At 54.7% G+C, this 16776-nt stretch overlaps 3 protein-coding genes and 1 pseudogene across 4 annotated transcripts, besides 1 other annotated feature; 2 read left to right on the forward strand and 2 right to left on the reverse strand.

Annotated features, from left to right (window-relative positions):
* Positions 1-1002: 1002 nt before the first annotated feature.
* NCS57_00382800 (Methyltransf-25 domain-containing protein) lies at positions 1003-1897 on the reverse strand (the record flags this gene model as incomplete). Its single annotated transcript, XM_053053808.1, has 2 exons — positions 1003-1689; positions 1754-1897. The coding sequence occupies 2 exons, from the start codon at positions 1895-1897 to the stop codon at positions 1003-1005; spliced, it is 831 nt and encodes a 276-aa protein (XP_052915968.1).
* A 3085-nt stretch (positions 1898-4982) lies between these two features.
* On the forward strand, positions 4983-7365 carry NCS57_00382900 (Zn(2)-C6 fungal-type domain-containing protein; the record flags this gene model as incomplete). Its single annotated transcript, XM_053053809.1, has 4 exons — positions 4983-5695; positions 5746-6141; positions 6191-6714; positions 6773-7365. 4 exons carry the CDS (start codon positions 4983-4985, stop codon positions 7363-7365), a joined length of 2226 nt encoding a protein of 741 aa, XP_052915969.1.
* Positions 7366-10466: 3101 nt separating this feature from the next.
* NCS57_00383000 (uncharacterized protein) lies at positions 10467-11967 on the reverse strand (the record flags this gene model as incomplete). Its single annotated transcript, XM_053053810.1, has 3 exons — positions 10467-11512; positions 11592-11750; positions 11892-11967. 3 exons carry the CDS (start codon positions 11965-11967, stop codon positions 10467-10469), a joined length of 1281 nt encoding a protein of 426 aa, XP_052915970.1.
* A 1282-nt stretch (positions 11968-13249) lies between these two features.
* NCS57_00383100 lies at positions 13250-13597 on the forward strand (annotated as a pseudogene). The gene has a single exon.
* Positions 13250-13597: a sequence feature.
* Positions 13598-16776: the final 3179 nt, after the last annotated feature.

The following is a 16776-nucleotide window of genomic DNA, read 5'->3' on the forward strand; positions in this document are numbered from 1 at the left end:
ATGCGCCAAGCAACAACACGCGATCTGACGAGATGTGCAGGGCCGGGAACGTGGCAATCTCAGCTCTTGGCTCCAAGCCTCGCTCAATCTTTGATGAGGTCGAAAACTTTCTTCTTTTCTTCTATTCTTCGTTTCTATGTCTTCAGCATGACGCTGTTCTATGCCAATCAATGCAAGCCGCTATCAATGAAAACACATGCCCCAAAACCCAAAATCAAGCGCCCACGTGTTCCCAAACGCCTCATCTATCATTAGTTATGCCACATGATTTTATTCCTTCAGCCAAACTCTTCTCGGGATGGTGTTGGCCGAGCTGATGGTGTAGTTCCTCTTCGGCGTTTTCCACACCGTCCAAGGGGAAATGCCACGGGGTCCATGACGCGCATGGCTCATTATTAAATATTGCAAGTTAGAACAGCGGAATCTCGCCATTTCATCAAACGCGCGCAGGAGCCCGCTCGCAGGATTGCATCGATGCTCCTCTAGTAGACGAGGTCGCGTTTCATCAACCCAGATTCGACAGGGGATCGCATCGTCCGCGGAAATAAAAACAAAGGGGGAAAGCCGTACGCCCGAGAGCTGAGGGAAGCTTTGATCGTCGCTCGTGTTGACTGAAGGCGGCGGACGCCATCGCACGTGTCGCCCCGGACTCAAATCGATAAGCATCGAGGGTTGTTGACTCGCGAGTCGACGAGGTCGAGTCCAGGCCAACCAAGCATTCCGTCAGCTCGTTCATGCTCCGTCTTTTCCGCCCTCTTTATCGCGGATCCGATGTGTAGCCTGGGTGTTGGCGCTAGTTTAAGTCGAACCTGTCCGTCAGCCGAATTGAGGCAAGTCGCTTGACGGATATTGGTGGAGATCCTCGTTGTCGAATTAGAGTTCCAGCTTCGCATGCGACACAGCGTCGCCAAAAACATTGACGGACGGCGCAGAGAAAGGAGGCGAGGCCAGGGTCGTAATACAGGCGCCGTTCCATCCGAGTCAGCCGTTCAATGTCGCTTCTCAAGAGACCTGGTAAATGGTAAAGTTGACTGGGAATGCATTGTTGCTAAAGCCGGGCAGTTTGCAGACTGGCTCTCCAGTCGGTTCGAGCTGTACCTGCCATCGCGTCTTTGTCATCGCACCAACTTCATCCCAGAGCTGTTGAAAGCTTGCTTGGTCATGTAGATAGGCAGATCGATTGCTGGTAGAGGAGGGACCGGGATGGTTCGTCCCGACTTGGCGGCCATATATCATCGCGTTTCTCGTCCCGGGCTTGAGAAATTCAACTAGACGCTTCCCCATGTACAGTTGTTGGACCCAGTTGAAGAGGTGGAAGAAACTGCCGGCGTGGACGAGGGTGATCTTGCCGCGTAATGTGTCCAGCTCCTTGTCCTCGGGATCCAACATGTCGCCTGCAACAAATGTCGCACCGAGCAGGTCTCGATCCTGAAAGAGGTCGTAGCCGATGTCGATAAACTTGGATTGCAGGTCTGTGCCAATTAATTGTGCGCCATCCACGCCATCAGCGCGGAACTGCCGGATGACCTGTCCAACGCCGCAGCCCAAGTCGAGTAGGACATCTCTTGAGCCGGCGACGTTGAGACGGAAGAGGACCTGCTGGTAGCGAGGGTCCTTGGGGTCGGGGATGTAGAGAAACTTCCATCGCCCAACAAAGGGGTAGCGGGATATGCACCAGGCCTTCTCGCGCTGATCATTGGGATTTGCTATTAGTTGCCGAAAATTGGTGTACTCGAGCCAGGGCAGCACTTACAACACGGCGGATGTGATCGTCGAGGTCATTGTAAGGAATTTTGCTGTATACCTCGAGAATATGTCGAGCTGGACCGATATCTTTAGGGGGGTCCTCCAGATAGGTCCAGTCTCGCATCTTCATCACATCCATGCTTAATAACATTGTGTGGTTGGAGAAGGGTTGGATGGTTGGGTGTCCCGCGTTAAGAGAGGGAGGTGTATTGCAAGACGGGGGGAGGGCTATTTTGTCGGGGTCATTGAGACCTGAAAACCGCCGTCTGAGCTATTGAGAGATGACGACAGCACGCGAGGACGGCCATCGGACAAGGCGATGATGTAGTCTCGAGGCAAGGGGGGTTCAAGAAGAATCCAAGGGAGAGGGAAAAGACGCAGACAAAGATGGAAAGTGTGAGGGAAACGGAACTAGAACCCTGAGACACGAAAGTGGAGGCTAACACGGGAGTTAAGAACAAAATGCTCCCCAATCCTCTTTACGTTGTAGTCTCCATGCCGTCAAAATCGACTAACAGCCCTGCTCACCAGGCAAGGGACAAGGGTAAGGTGCCGGCGGGTAGAAGGAATGGAAGCAGGAGTTGACCAAGCAGGGAGCAGCCGGAGGACACTGCTGGGAATGGCCCCAGTGAGGCCAGTCTGGACTAGGAAGATTAACTGTCGGCGGACGGGGACGACGATGAGGTGACGGGCGGCGGAGTGATTTGCAAGGCCCGCTCCTTGGAAGGACCCATCCATTCAATGGAGGATCCATGACATTCACCCGCGCGCGAGATGCCCATGCCCATGATAGAGGCCATCCTTTGGCTTCTGGAAGGGCGACGTGGCTGACCGACCAGCAGACAATGACAAGGGTGCTGCCACGGGTGCAGCATTCAGGGCACCCACTCGCTGCAACCACAGTACGCTACAGCGCCCGTCGGCCAGTAGGAGCCCCCGGGGTCATGCTCGCCTCTGCAGCGACCTGCTGAAGTGTCCATGTTTCAGCGCGCGCCTGTTCTCTCCCGCCTCTCTCGGACGAACCCTTCTTTCATCCATCCAGCCTCTTTTCTCAGCGGCTCACCTCGACCCAGCCCGGGCAGTTTCCGATGCCAAGTAAGTCGGACGAGTCAGCGCCTCCAAGACGCGGCAACGCAGGGCCTCAGACAGAGCCTCATCATGTCCGCAGCTGCCGGCGGATCCCCCGGCCGTGTCTTACTCCGGGACGGAAAGAGACAACATCATCACCAGGAGAGCAAAAGCAAACTCTTTGGTCGTATCAGGAGCGCCCAACACGCCATTTATGCTTTTGCCCGGCCGATACCGTCAACCATCAATTGTCAGGAGACCTGTCTGGTTGGCCCTGCCCTCTGGTCGTCATCACTCGAGGTCACTGAGCAGAAGCAAACATGAGCTCTTTGTGAGACAAGTCCTCGGTTGCGAACTCGTTTGTCCAAGTTGTTCAGTGGGGGTCCATCTGCAAAAGCAAGGTAAGTTATTGCCCGCTAGCCTCTTCGGAACCGACGCCGAGAACTTGTGCATGTCAGGGGTCCATCACCACCAACGTCGTGCCGCCGGTACTGGGTCGCTTCATATCGACGTTACCGGTAGGACCGAAGCCACCGATCCATCTCTCAGCCTTTTTAGCCTATGTGAGATGCCATGGCTGGCCTTTGTTGGTAGAGGAAGAGCTGTTGTTATCTTGCTGCGGCTCCTATATCGGACCCGACCCTGCTAAGGCGGTGCTTGCAAACCAAACCAACTTTGCAAAAATCTGCACTTTTGTCATCAACCACTTAGTAGGCTGCACACAAATCCAGAGATGGCATAGGATGAAGATGTAGGGTTTCGAGCGGCTCTAGCGGTTAAAGGCAGGAGGCCCTAATGGATGCGACCCCTTACAAGCGAAAGGTTATTCGGGGAGTTGAGCGATTCCCCCGGCTCTTAAGTCTTGTAATTGCTGGAAACGGCATTGGCTACCTATCCAGCTTGGTGCAGAAACAAGGTTGGCTGTGCTTGGTCATCCTGTCCAAGGGGTTCATGGTCAAAACCGGCCTGGCGTACTTCATGAGCCCCTGAATGTTGAATATGAGTAAACTTGGTTGTCATTGCCTGGAGTCAAGTGTTACTCATGCCTTTCTAGGATTTCTTTCTAGAACATGCCGGGAGTCATCGCAAGACGGCCGGTCATTGCGATTTGTCGGATCATAATTACCTAAGAGTCGGTGGATCTAAAGCCCAAGCTTCAATTGTTCCTTTGGCACAACGTTGCAACGTGAGAGGGAAACAATCTGCGTGGGGCATTGCAGCGAAATGTTTTAAATAATCGACCAAGCAGTTGATTTGGCCGAGTCCTTGAGATACTCTGATGCTTCGCTTGAAGATGGGGCTTGTAGAGTTGTGAAGTGGACAACCATTCATGCTGGCAGTCAATAGAGAGGGAGGCATTTGGCGAGAGAGCACACTGCGGTTCATATCGGCAGGATCAATTGAATAAATACTAGTTGTGCTGAGGAACAAAAAGATCACATACTAACATCAAGAGAGTGACTTGCGTTTTTTGTAGCATGTGAGTTTGCTCAATCCTTTGGTACGGATTCAGCATCAAGACAGCCACTTGTAGGCATGAGGGCAACTCCCGCCTCCTTCATGTCCAGCCAGGATGACTAAGCACACCACCTCCCGCTCTGACACACTCCACCCACTCCTCGCTGCCTGCCGAGCATTCCCCGCCGCCTCCGAAAAATTCTTCCTTCTCCGTGATCTCGTCAAAACACCCACACAGCCCGCCGACGCTCCCAAGTCATCGGGGCCGAGTTCTTCCTCTTCCGTCGAGGCGTTGCCGTCGCATCGCATTTATCCTGCTCCGATCCCCAAAAGAGAGAGTCGTGTAAGTCGCCATGACCAAGATGTAGCCCTTTGCATGTCCACCGCACGAACGAACGAGCGCATTGCCGTCGTCGTCGCGTCCACGTTGCACTCTTGCCTACCGTGCTTTCCCTCGTTCACCATCACGGATATTTCGTCATCATCGCGTTGAGCCACTGCTAACAATGGCTTCGTCCAGTGACATCGTTGCGCGTCGCGAAGGGTCTAGCTGGGTCGCGGTCATATCGCGTCTCACCTGTTGTGACGGTTGAGCTCAACCACCATCAACCTCTACTGCGCATCTATTGTGCGCCAAGTGACGATCGTACTGTCCCGTGATTAGCGCGTTTGTTCGGTTCTGTCAACTGCATCTTTAAAAGTACATCACCATGAGCACGAGTCGAGACACCGAGGCGGAGGATGCCAACATAACATACCCTTCGCCTGGAGCCGAGGCCATGGAGGCCGGTCCCTTCTACAACACCGGAGGTCGAGAGGGCGCACAGGATCACCAAGAACACCATGAGCACCATGAGGCCCATCATGAGCCGCACCATGAGCAGCCAGAGCATCATGTCCCTGACCAGGTGCAGCATGTGCCGGTCCCCGAGCATGATCAGGGCGAACTGCCTCCGCCAGAGCCGGAGACCCCTCAGCAGCACATCACTCGTCCCGCCAATCTTGAAGAGCTGCAGCTGGCCGCCCAGCTGGGCCAGGGCCTGGCTGGGACCTCCATGATGCCCACCACAGACCCCAACATGAATGTTGAAGATCCCAACCTGCGGAGCATCATGCCTCATCCCGAGCCTGACCAGCAACAAACTCCGTCTTATGTGCAAGACACTCCCACTACCGATCCGATGGTGCCACATGCTATGCCCGTCCCAGTTGGCCCGCCCATGCCTCCCCAGTATCCCATCGACAACAGCATCCCACCTCGCAAGCGGTCCAAGGTCTCAAGAGCATGTGATGAGTGCCGACGCAAGAAGATTAAGTGTGACGCTCAGTCAGATACTGGAGAAGCCCCCTGCTCTAGCTGTGCCCGATCTTCCATCAGATGCTTGTTTAGCCGTGTGCCTCAGAAACGAGGTCCAAGCAAAGGGTATATCATGCCGTACACTCTGTTCATGTGTTTAACTGACAATGCTCCAGATATATCAAGGAACTGGCCGATCGCATTCACAGCATCGAGAACAAGCTCGAGTCAGAAGGTGCACTGAGCCAAGATGATATTGATAGGCTCTTCGTCTCGGACAGGCCACGCCAAAGTCAAGGAGAGGATTCCAACCGTAAACGGCCTTTCTCGAGTATCTCGACAAATGACTTTGCCACGCCTTCACGCCAAACACCATGGGGCTCGGAGCACCGGATCCAGCCGTCCCCTGGGACATCGGAGGGATATGCTCCTTACAGCACGGGCTCGTTGGCTCCCCAGCCTACCGCCATCAAGACGGATGAAACACCCTCTAAGCCCCCCATGGCTGCCATGGACATCACCATGTCTGACACCGGTGAGGTGACTGATGTCGATGAGGGCATGCTGCACAGGTAAGTAAGCTTGTGTCTGATTTGGGATCCGCAACTAACAATCTCGCAGCTACCTGTCGAGCGTCCAGCCAGTCTATCCGATACTGCCAAGCAACAAGAGCCGGCTGCAAGCTCTCCTCGCGCAATGCCCGTCATCTGTTCAGACGGCATTTGTCAACGCTCTCCCCGCTGTGACATCGTCTGGTGGCGATACAAAATTGGCGAGTGCTCTTCTCAACGAGTGGGAGAGCAACGAGGCATCGCACACGCAGGCCACTAACATTGTCCATGCACAAGCGCTCTTGTTGCTCATCATTGACGCTGACTGGCGATCATCCCCAACTCTTCCATTCCTGCTGGCTCGAGCCGTCGCGCTGGCCAACTCGATGAAGCTCTGGAGATATACCCCCATGGAATCAGCGTCAGAACCAGACTCTGATGATCAGCTGTGTGTGCGGATATGGTGGTCCCTGATCCTCATGGATCGCTGGTATGCGGCAGGCACAGGAAAGCCGGCGCAAATACCTGACAGTAGCGTTGTCGCGCCCCCTGGCCTCGAGAACATGCTCGGAGAAGTGTGCTTCTATCTCGTCCGTAAGTGATAGCAACTGTTGTCTGAATACGGGTCTTTGAATGCTAACATTTCCATCAGGACTGTCGAAACTGCTCAACCGTGTGTCACATGTTGTATCAACACTTCAACCTGGAGCATCAACAACAGAGGAGCCGATGGCGGCGATTCTGGTGGACTATATCGAGAACTACAGGGAAGACTTGCCAGCACATATTGAACCTGCCTCGCACCCCATGGTTCACCTCGCGTACTGGCATTGCAAGCTCCTTGTGACTCTACTAAGGCCCGGGGCGACGCCAGCCGAGACGATGTGGCCTACCAAGGAATTGGTCAACCTGCTCTTCGCAAACGGACACCTGCGCAGCCCCCTCGTCAACCACTTTGCTTCACTGGTCTCCATGTCGTTAACGAAGCTGTGCAAGATTGACAGCTCGCGAGAGGAAGCGACGCAATTGATCAAGGACATTGCGGAGAAACCCCCTGGAATATGGGACGGCGTCCGTGATAAGCTCTCGGAACAGACGCGCCCTACGTCCTCAGTGGAGGCAACGGCGAGCCAGGGTCTCCAGCACCTGGCGGATCTCGCGACGGCACACGAAGGCATCGCACCGGGAGGTGATGATATCGCCTTTGGCCCGTCGCTGGCATCGGGGTATCTGGATGTTGCATAGGGAAATATCACGATACGGAACAACGGGAGTGGGAAGCGCTGTACGAGTAATATGCCCCTATATGAGATTTATTGCTACAACGAGGGCATGCTGTATTGAATGAAGGGATGATGCCCTGTATATGGGTAGATGGCAGTAATAGGTATTGCAACATGGATATTGTATCCTTCACTGAGCGGAAGCAGAAATGGAACCCGAGAGATGGAAGGGATCTAGGCCAGATACAGCCAGGACTCAACGTCTGGAATTGACTTTTGGCCGGCATCAAGTTCGATGCAAGGTCGTCATAACTCTAATCCCATTCAATTACATTACACACGCCTTTGAGTGTATCGAGTAAAAAGAGGAAAAGTTTATCCTCGCCCGCCCCAAGACCCTGATTGTCCAGTGCCGTGTGTGCCTGATCTGCAGAATGAAAAGAAGTTTCCTGCCACAAAACGTCGCCCGATACCGCAGGTTTGTGATTGGATGACGCCAACGACGCGGACAGTTACTTGTTTCAAAGCATGACTCTCTGAAAAGACTCTAACATGACGAGGCAGACTAAGCTAATAGCTAGCATTGGGGGCAATTAGCAACTTGTAGGGCGGTCAGTTGGGGAGACGCCGTTGGTTTTGGTTTCCCCATCGAATTTGGTCTTTTTTTGCAGGCCTCGATCTCGATCCGATCCAATCCCCGACATGGAGAAGAAAAATAAGTCCAACTGGGGAATCAGGAACAAGATGTGACTGACTTGTACGCCCCTCCAACTGCAGGTGATATGAGAAAGAAGAAAAAAGAAAAAGGATCTGGCCCAGACCCAGGTTCAAGTCGGCTGTTGGCTGTACCTGGCCGGCCCGGCCCCGGTCAACTGACCTGTCTTGTCCGCCCCGGCCTCTTGTTTCGAGTCGCCGGGATACGGGGATCGTCGTGAGAGAAAGATGCCGTGCAGCTCCATCTACGTCGCATCATTGCTCGAGGGGCTTGAGGCGGCAAAACAAGAGAGGGAGCAGACATGGATCGGCCTCTCTGTTGGTAGTTTGGTAGATGAAACTGTTAGCTGGAGCTGTAGCTGTATGAAGGGCACCTTATCTTCTCCACCTGCTCCGTACAACTACAGGACGGCCCAGATGGATGACCTTTTCAACCCCCGAAGGATAAAAAAAGAAAAAGAGGATCTTATCCACATCGGATAGGCTTTCTTGGATATTATCCAATATTGCGAGGGCTGGTTCAGCCTTAGATGACCATGCTTAACCGCCGCACCGCTTATTCGCCTCTCTTGATGCCTCTGGCGCAGCCGCAGGTAACCACCTCCAGGTCACGTATACGTATGTACGTCTCAAGTCCCAAAATCCCCATCCACGGATTTGAGCGGCAAACAATTCGAGATGGTGCCCGGTGGGGCAGTTGGCCTTGCTGTTAGGTCTCCAGCCCCCAATCTCCATTCGTCCTCGTCCAAAATCTTCATGACAATGGTCGGGTTTTGATATGAGAATGGCCAGTAATCCCAGCGGGCCCAGTACGTAACCAAAGACACATCAAACTCCCCCCAAGATGGCATGGTCTTGGCACCTACCGAGCTATTCTGAGGTGCACGTCCTCGTCTCCCCATGATTCCAGGGATTCCAGACCGGGGTCGAACAGGGGGTAAGAATATGGGGGGAGGGGGGGAAGATGGGGGAACAGTTCAGTGGCCAGGACAGGGCAGGGCAGGGCAGACGTGAGCGTGAGCGTGGCGGCGCACTGGGCCACTTCTGACCTGACACCCCCAGAGGAATGAGAAAACCCTACGCTGGCTGCTTCCGACCCCCCAGACCACGATGCGCCAGAACCCGGAACACAGGGCGCCTGTTCTGTTGGAGAAGCACCCTTCTTCGCTCAGGAACCCCAAAAACGAGGGGAACTTGTCGGGTATCCCATCGGGATTTCGGTCCATCCGAGCACTGATCTCCGGGCGTCCGGCGACGGACTGTAGGAGGGGAGAGGCTGTACAAAATGTCTGATACCTAGCAATACCAACACCAGCGTCAAGGCCCGAGGCAAGCTCGTCGAATGAGGTATGCTAGAATGTAATTAATCCTTGTCAATATCGTCACCAATTGCGCGCGCGCGCACGTCGACGGGAACGGAACAGTTTGTGGTGGTGTTGGCTCATGGACCTCGACTCGGCTGGTCTTGGTCCTCAGTCATATGTCTATTGCGTAAAACGTCCTCGCCAAGTACTGTTTTTCGTAGCCGGCTAATGTCAGGAGGCAGACAAAGTAAATAGAAAATAAAGAAGAACGGCGAGCAACAGAATAATGTCGGTGCAAGAAGAATAAGAAAAAAACACCTGACAATCAAGTCTATCTCGACCCATATGTGCAGTTCATCTCATCCCCTCTCAATCTTGTATGTGTCTGATCTGGTCTCGATCTTCCCCACGCACATGGATTCGCATGCATATCAACCAAAACGGGCGTCGTAGCTCTGGGCGTCGTGTCATGACATGGCCAGCCAGGTAACCTGCCATTGTCCGTCCGTCTTTCTTTGCCGTCGCTTCAGCACTCGACTCTGGGTATCCGTATCCCCCGCCTTGGTCTCGCATTCTTTCGCAAACTCGACTCAGCACATCAATTCCGTTGCTCTTCCTTATGTATCGGCCAACATGATATCGTGCGTCCTTGCTTTGTTTTCGTGCCCAATCCAAAACACCAATCACGCCTGTACCACCCGTCCCAACCGCCCCCCAATGAAATATATAGAAAGGAAATAAAGTTGTTGTTGATTGTCATGACCCAAAACTGGTCTACCTCGTCGATGAAAACGTCGTCTGTCATCATCATCACCATCGTTGGAGCCCGAGAGGTCTGTCGATGCGGACGAGACTTGACTCTCGCCGTGTGTGCGCCGACTTTCGGGTTTTCCATGGTGTTTGAGCGTCTGTCTCGCTCATAGTAAAAACGTATGGATTTTGTTGGTATTCGCTCAATTCGAGAGGCCATGCCCCTCATGACCTCCTATCGTGTGGTATTTTCAACGCCTTCCGTGGCGTTGCCCAAATGATTTCAAAACTAAAAACCGAAAAGGGGTATTGGTATTGTAGTGTACGCCATAATATTCGAGATCCCCAAAAATCTTCACATGTCCCAGAAAGTGGGCATCGAAGAAGGGCCGAGGTGATCCGGGCTTTCGTCCATGGTAGTGATGCTGCGCTCGTTGTAATTGGGCATCCAGAAAGCAGGGTCGTCCTCGACCATCGAGAGACCGGCGCCAGCCATTGGGCCACTGTCGGCTCCCTTGTAGAAGCTGTCGTAGTCGATGCTGCTGAGGTCAGCTGAGCTAGCCATGAGGCTGCCGCTCTGTCGCATGAAGCTGTTGCCACGACCGAACCCGTCGAGGCCGTCAAAATCGCCTTCACCTCCAGGCAAGAAGTCTTCAACTTCAGATACCTCACCCGAAGTCGAGGTGGTGTTGGCAAGATGGGGCAGTTGTTCTGAACCACTGCCAAAGTCGAAGAGACCGTTGAAGCTCTGAGTTCCGGCCTGGCTGTAGCTTGAAGGGGTGAAGCTGTCGCCCTTCATGTCTGTGAGATCGTAGTGGCTCCAGTCTACTGATGTCGCGCTCAGTCCCGCGCTGTACATGGGAGCATCAGCCTCCGAGTTGAACCCTGATCCGAAAAGGTCAAACGTGCTGTTGGCCATGTAGGGAGGATACTCGATGCCTGACAGATCCAGGGGAGGGAGATTGCCGTTGAGGGTTTGGAACCCTGTTGCACCGCTCATGAGCGGCGAGGCAGTTTCCGACTTGACTCGTCGCTGCTCTCGGGTCGAGGCGGCACGTGCCCGGCTGCTGGGAGGTTCTCGAGTGCCCTTCAGCATGCTATCGGTGCCGAGGCTGCCAGTGCTGTGGGCTGAGTTGACCCTGTTGAGCTGGTAGGGGCCACACTTCTGTGAGACTCGGCTGCCCCGGTGGGCAGGTTTATGGTGACCATTCTGGTCAAAGGTCAAGACACCGTCCGAGTGAACTGTGTTCGCTCTTCGTCGCCGACCCGGGGGCTTGGGACGGCCGGAAGCACTCATTGTCAAGGACTCTCGCTCCGAGTCGGACTCGGGGACGGTATCAAGAGCAGGCTCCTTCTTGAGAGAGCAGCTGCAGCGGCCGCCATGGTTACAGCAGCATGTCTCTGCGAAAGGTTTAGAAAATTTCAAATCCATCATGTCTCCTCAGGTCCATGGTCATTGAGGAGACGAGAGGAAGCTCACCGGTGTGCCCTTCGACGGTCGGCTGCAAGTGGGCACATTTGCTGGTTTTCTCGCCGCAGTCGCATTTAACGTGAGCGGAACGCGACTTGCGCATGGCGCGACAGTGTGCGCATTGGGATACTGGTCGACCCTTCTTATTTATATGCTGAAGAGGGCGGTCTATAGAGCACGGGATATCAGCAAATGCTCGCATGTCAATGAGGCCTGAGGACAGCGGGGCGGCATGAGAGAGGGCCCAGGCGTGGGACGACGATGACCACGGTTCAAAACGGGAAACATGTTCAAGAATCGATGACATACCAGAGTGTTGACAATTGCTTACACGATGGCCGCGAACGCAAGCCTCGCAAGCATATTTCTCTCCGTCAATTATCATGTTGGTGGGGGATGTGACTTGGCAAGGCTGGGAGTCGGGTCGGGAGCTGAGCGGCGGAAGAAGTTATTCAAGTGCGAAGTAGTTTCCGTGTAGAGGAACGCGACTTCGTATGTTCGGGGAGGATTCGACGAGTTGTATGAAACTAGTTGTCGAAATTGTTGGGGCACCGTGTTGTCTTGTTAACACCGACCTCGAAGGGTTGCTGTAAGTGTTCCGACGACGCAGGTAGGGATGGCTTCCACGCTAAGTGCTGTGGGATAGGGATGGGGAAAACGGGTCGAGAGAGCTTGGAACACCGGACAGTCATAAAAACATGTCGCGGCGGAGCTGGAGCAGGAGCTGGAAGAGGCTGAACGGGCAGACTGGGAGAAAGAGAAGAAGCAGATGGCAATAAAACTTTTCGAGGGCAAGTTGGACAAAGCCAATTGATGAGAGAGAGGAACGGGAGTGGAGATGCGCCGGCCGGTGGGTGGGGATTTTTCCCTTGGAGAGAGCAGAGCCTTGGGGTCCTTCCTGTGAAGGTACGGTACCTAGCTTTGTGGCCGGGTTGGATCGTTGGCTAAACTGGGTGTGCGAGTGTGGGTGGGTGTGGAGGGGAGTGCGCCGTAGGAATGAGTGAATGATGGATGGGCGGACGAGGTCGGCGGCAGGACCGGGGTTCTCTCAGTCTCGTGTGTGCAAGCGGGTTTGGCGCCTTCAGCTCGGGGGCCACCTAGGGTCGATGTCGTCGACAGCCAAGACCAAGCCGCCTTGCTGGAGACGTTTGTGGGTGGAGATGTCGGCCCGGAGGGTCGGAGTGTTGGAGAGGCTTTCGTTTCGCGTCGTTCGTCGACCTGGTAGCTTGGTGACGTCGGCGGCCGGTTCCAACAAAAGAGTACACCGCACAACCAAGCGCGCACCCACAGGAACACACCGTACTCTCACACGCAAAGGAGCGAGATGGGAGTGCGCGCAGAAAGTGGGAAGTCGAAAAAGCAGAGAAAAGAGAACCAAGTTCGAGCAGAGATGGTAGCGAGCCGGGCATGATGCTCTTTATGAATCTCGATGGAACGGGTGAGCCTGACCCAGGTCCAATATTCTCGACAGCGGTATCACGCCCCGGCGGGCGGCAAGGTCACAGCGGGCTCTGTGTCTGTGAATCAGTTTCTTGGCCCCCTTGGTCCCTTGCCCTGTCATAGTCCCTTGATCATCCCGTCAAATCGAATCAACTCCCGACCCAAATCCCATCGCCCGTCATGCTTTGATTTCTTGCCTCCTCGCTGGCTGCGTTCGCCTGAGAATGCCTGGCTTCTTGCCTGCCCGTGGCCGGCCTGCTCCTCTGCCCACAATCCCCCAGGCCCAAGACCCCGAGGCCCTTGCCCGGCATAGCAAGGCGAGGCGTGGAGGCGCGGACACGGGCACGATCGAGGATACTCGGCTGTACAGTGTGTGGGACGAATGGCGCAAGCGGCGAGTCGACCGGGCTGGGGCGCCGGGGTGGAAAGCGTGGGCTGGAACAGAGGACAAGGGTTCTGAAGTGACCATGACGAGCGTGTCAGAGACCATCACCACGACAAACTGTCCAGTGGTCCGTGGCCTGTGGCCCGTCATCCATGGCCCGTGGGTGAAGAGTGGGATCAGTCCCAAGTGAGGAATAGCGCCCTCTCACTGCTCTGCAAGGGTTCAGGTTGTGACACTGGAGAAGCATTTGGGCGACCGGAGATGAATGATGTTGGCTGTCGGCTTTCTCTCCTGTCAGATCTACTGTGGCAGCTCGTTCAGGTGTTTCCGAGGACGTAGGGGCATGTTCCTCCCTCCCGCTGAGAGACAAACACTGTCGCTGGTGGCCTCCGCCTGTGGTCGGAAATAGCCAAATGTCCTTCAACAAGACTCCTTGGAAAGCAGTGGAGCTTGGGGACGGTGGGATGGTGGCTTTGTCCACCATGGTGATAGTGGATGGATCATGAAGAACGAGCGAGATTGGTCAAGGCTGAACTACGGTGGAGTTGACGGACTGCACAAAGCGAGAAGGAGCAGCCGCAGCACAGCACAACGCATGGTAGTTGCTGCTTCCTTCCACTTCGCAACGCGGGCAGGACAGCACATGCTACTACGATGTACGTACTGCCAGCATCAAGCGCGAGTTGGAAGGAGCTCGTCCCGGTTTCACCTACCGAAAAGGAGACGGCAACGGGAAGACGGTAATTAGTATGGAGGGATGATCGGAATTCCAATCGGATATGCTTAATGGGAGAATCCGGGCTCGTGGGAGAATCTGACTGGTCGACATGAACTTGTCAAACAGCCACAGCGTTCTTCCACCACGTTGCAGCCACCTCGAGTCAGCCGAATCCAGTACAACAGAGCCGCTGAACCACCGTGGAAGCGCTGGACAGTCAGGCCTCTGCTTCAAAGCAATGAGAAGCCGGGCGTGGCAGCAGATGTCGAGTGTTTTCTGCCAGAATGCCAGTTGTGACTCGGCCCGTCAGATCCAAGGGCAAGCCTGTGCCCCCGCGAGAGCCGGACATCGGATGCATCTCAGAGACCTGGCACGCAGGCATCGTCGTGTGCTTGAAGACATGCCCTGCCCTGTGCTGCAGTGGACGGAGCACCTCCCACGGCACTACAGCATCGACATCTCACACTCTAGCGGCCGTTGGCTGGGGGCTTGGGGCCTGGGTCCTGCCGGGGACCTGGAAAAGCGAATCAACCACAGCACGAAAGGGCCAGGGTAGGGTCAGGGCAGGGGAAGCCTGAGATCATTGGCCGGACCCAAGCTCCAGATACGGATACGTCTTTCATCTAGGCTTCCTCTCGAGGCAATCTAATCGCGGATTAGCTTAGCGGCTCCAGGTGGTGAAGAAGGGGAAAAAGTAAAAAAAGTTTTTACGTACATATCGTCACCGTCAACGGAGCGTCTTCGGGACGATCCATTCAGACAAGACATGCAGAAGATGGTCGGTTTCTACTCGGAAACTCGCTGTGCTCTTACTCTAAAGCTACCACCGGACCGGGTTCATTAATTAATTCGCTATTGACGTCCTCGGTCAATTAGACCCCAGCATGCGCCATGTAAATTGCTGTCGAAATGCTCCGTACAAGCGCAGATGCAAATGCAAATGCAAGGCTCTGTGCCGCCTGCCGGACCATAGGTAGGCAGGTAGCTCCAGCCAGGGAAGGCGCCTCTCGATGCTGCTCCTGTCTCGGATGGACATGGACAGCACAGCACCAACTAACCGCACCTTCCCTCCTCCGTACGTCTACAGCTCTCCTCTCACGGGACCTACAAGCACAGCTTCGACTCCACCAGCAATGCAATGCCTCTCCACGTTGGCTTCCGTCTCTCCTCTCCAAAGGGCGCGCGCTTACCCTTCGACTACATCCGTCTTTTATCCCGAAAGATCATGGATTCGATGTACGACCCTGGACCTTGGCGGAAACAGCACGCCCAAGAAGAGACGAGGCTCGCCGCCGCCCCTCCCAGGATTGATTGGATCAGATTCGGGTTCTGCATGGTGCGGCAGCGAGCTGCAAGGTTCATCATGGTCAGCCAGCTGCGTTTCTCTAATTCTGCCTTTGCTATTTGAACATGCGCCCTGTTTTGCTTTGTTATGCCTTGACAACATGTCTTGGCACTTGTTTTGTTTCTGCGTTGCTTTGTGGCATCTGGATTGAATTGCTTTGCCGTCTGATACCGTCGCTTCATCATCGCCGTCTTGATAATTGCTGACTCCATTTTGCCGCAGGCAACGACATCATCGTGCTTCCAAGGACCCTGGTCAGCATGTCCACGCGACTGTCCCGTGGAGGCCCAGACTGTCAGAAATCCATAATCCCAGATTGCTTTACCCATGAAGCCCAGCGCCCCGGCCCGTTCGTCTACCTTTAAGGGCACAGTGTAAAGATACGTCAGGGCCGGGAGTGCAGCCGCCTCCTGTGCTTGACATTAGCCGACATCTTGTGCTTTCTTTTGTCACGGCGGATTTGCCATGCGCAAAGACGGTGATCTTGAGGACCCTCTTGGACCCTGCAAATCATTGGCTCTCTGGGGCGCCTCTCAATATCCAAATTAAGCACTGATGGTGCTACCACAACAAGCGCACTTATGTACAGACCGCCGATCCAGGGGTGGGTGGTTCAGGCTGAGCAGTCTTGGCTGGATTTGCTGACGGTGTTCATAGCCCCTTGAACTTTGGCCAAGTTGGTTATTACCTGCGCAAACCAGACACAAGCCTCACGCCTGCTCCATTGCCTAGCCTGGTAGAATCGTTCGGACACAATGCGATGCCTCACCTTGGCTAGCCTATCCTTGTTGGTTCAAGCCCAGGCTGAACCTGGGCTATAGCGGAAACCCTCCTCGACGCACTCTGAGCACACTCAGCTCCGGGTTGTGACTGGCCTCCCGTTCATCATAGGCTCACTGGAGCGTTCTGCTCCCGCGAGGTGAGACATCCTTTGATCCATTGGCATCGTCACGTTCCCGTCTAATAAACATTGTACTAGAGCCCGTCTCTGCCCGGTGTGTGCACACTACGGACCAGTCACTCGGCCTCGATTTCGGAATACGTGCGTACGGATACACCCCGAAGCGCGGGAGGCTTGCGTCGCGGGTATGTATTGGTGACATGAACATCCCGCATTGTGGTCTCGCATTCTTTGCCGGAGGCTGCACTATTTCCCCAACTTCCCCCGCGATGTCAGCACGGATCCCGACGGGACAGCGCGGGCGAGCGGGTGCCGGGGCAAGTTCCTATGTATGCTTCCTCCAAGAAGGTGTTACTAGCAGTAACGGCCTGAGCAATTGCTGAGCGCAAGAACAGATACCTAGCA

This window comes from Fusarium keratoplasticum, chromosome 3 (genome assembly GCF_025433545.1).
Source record: "Fusarium keratoplasticum isolate Fu6.1 chromosome 3, whole genome shotgun sequence".
NCBI classification, from domain to species: Eukaryota; Fungi; Ascomycota; class Sordariomycetes; order Hypocreales; family Nectriaceae; genus Fusarium; species Fusarium keratoplasticum.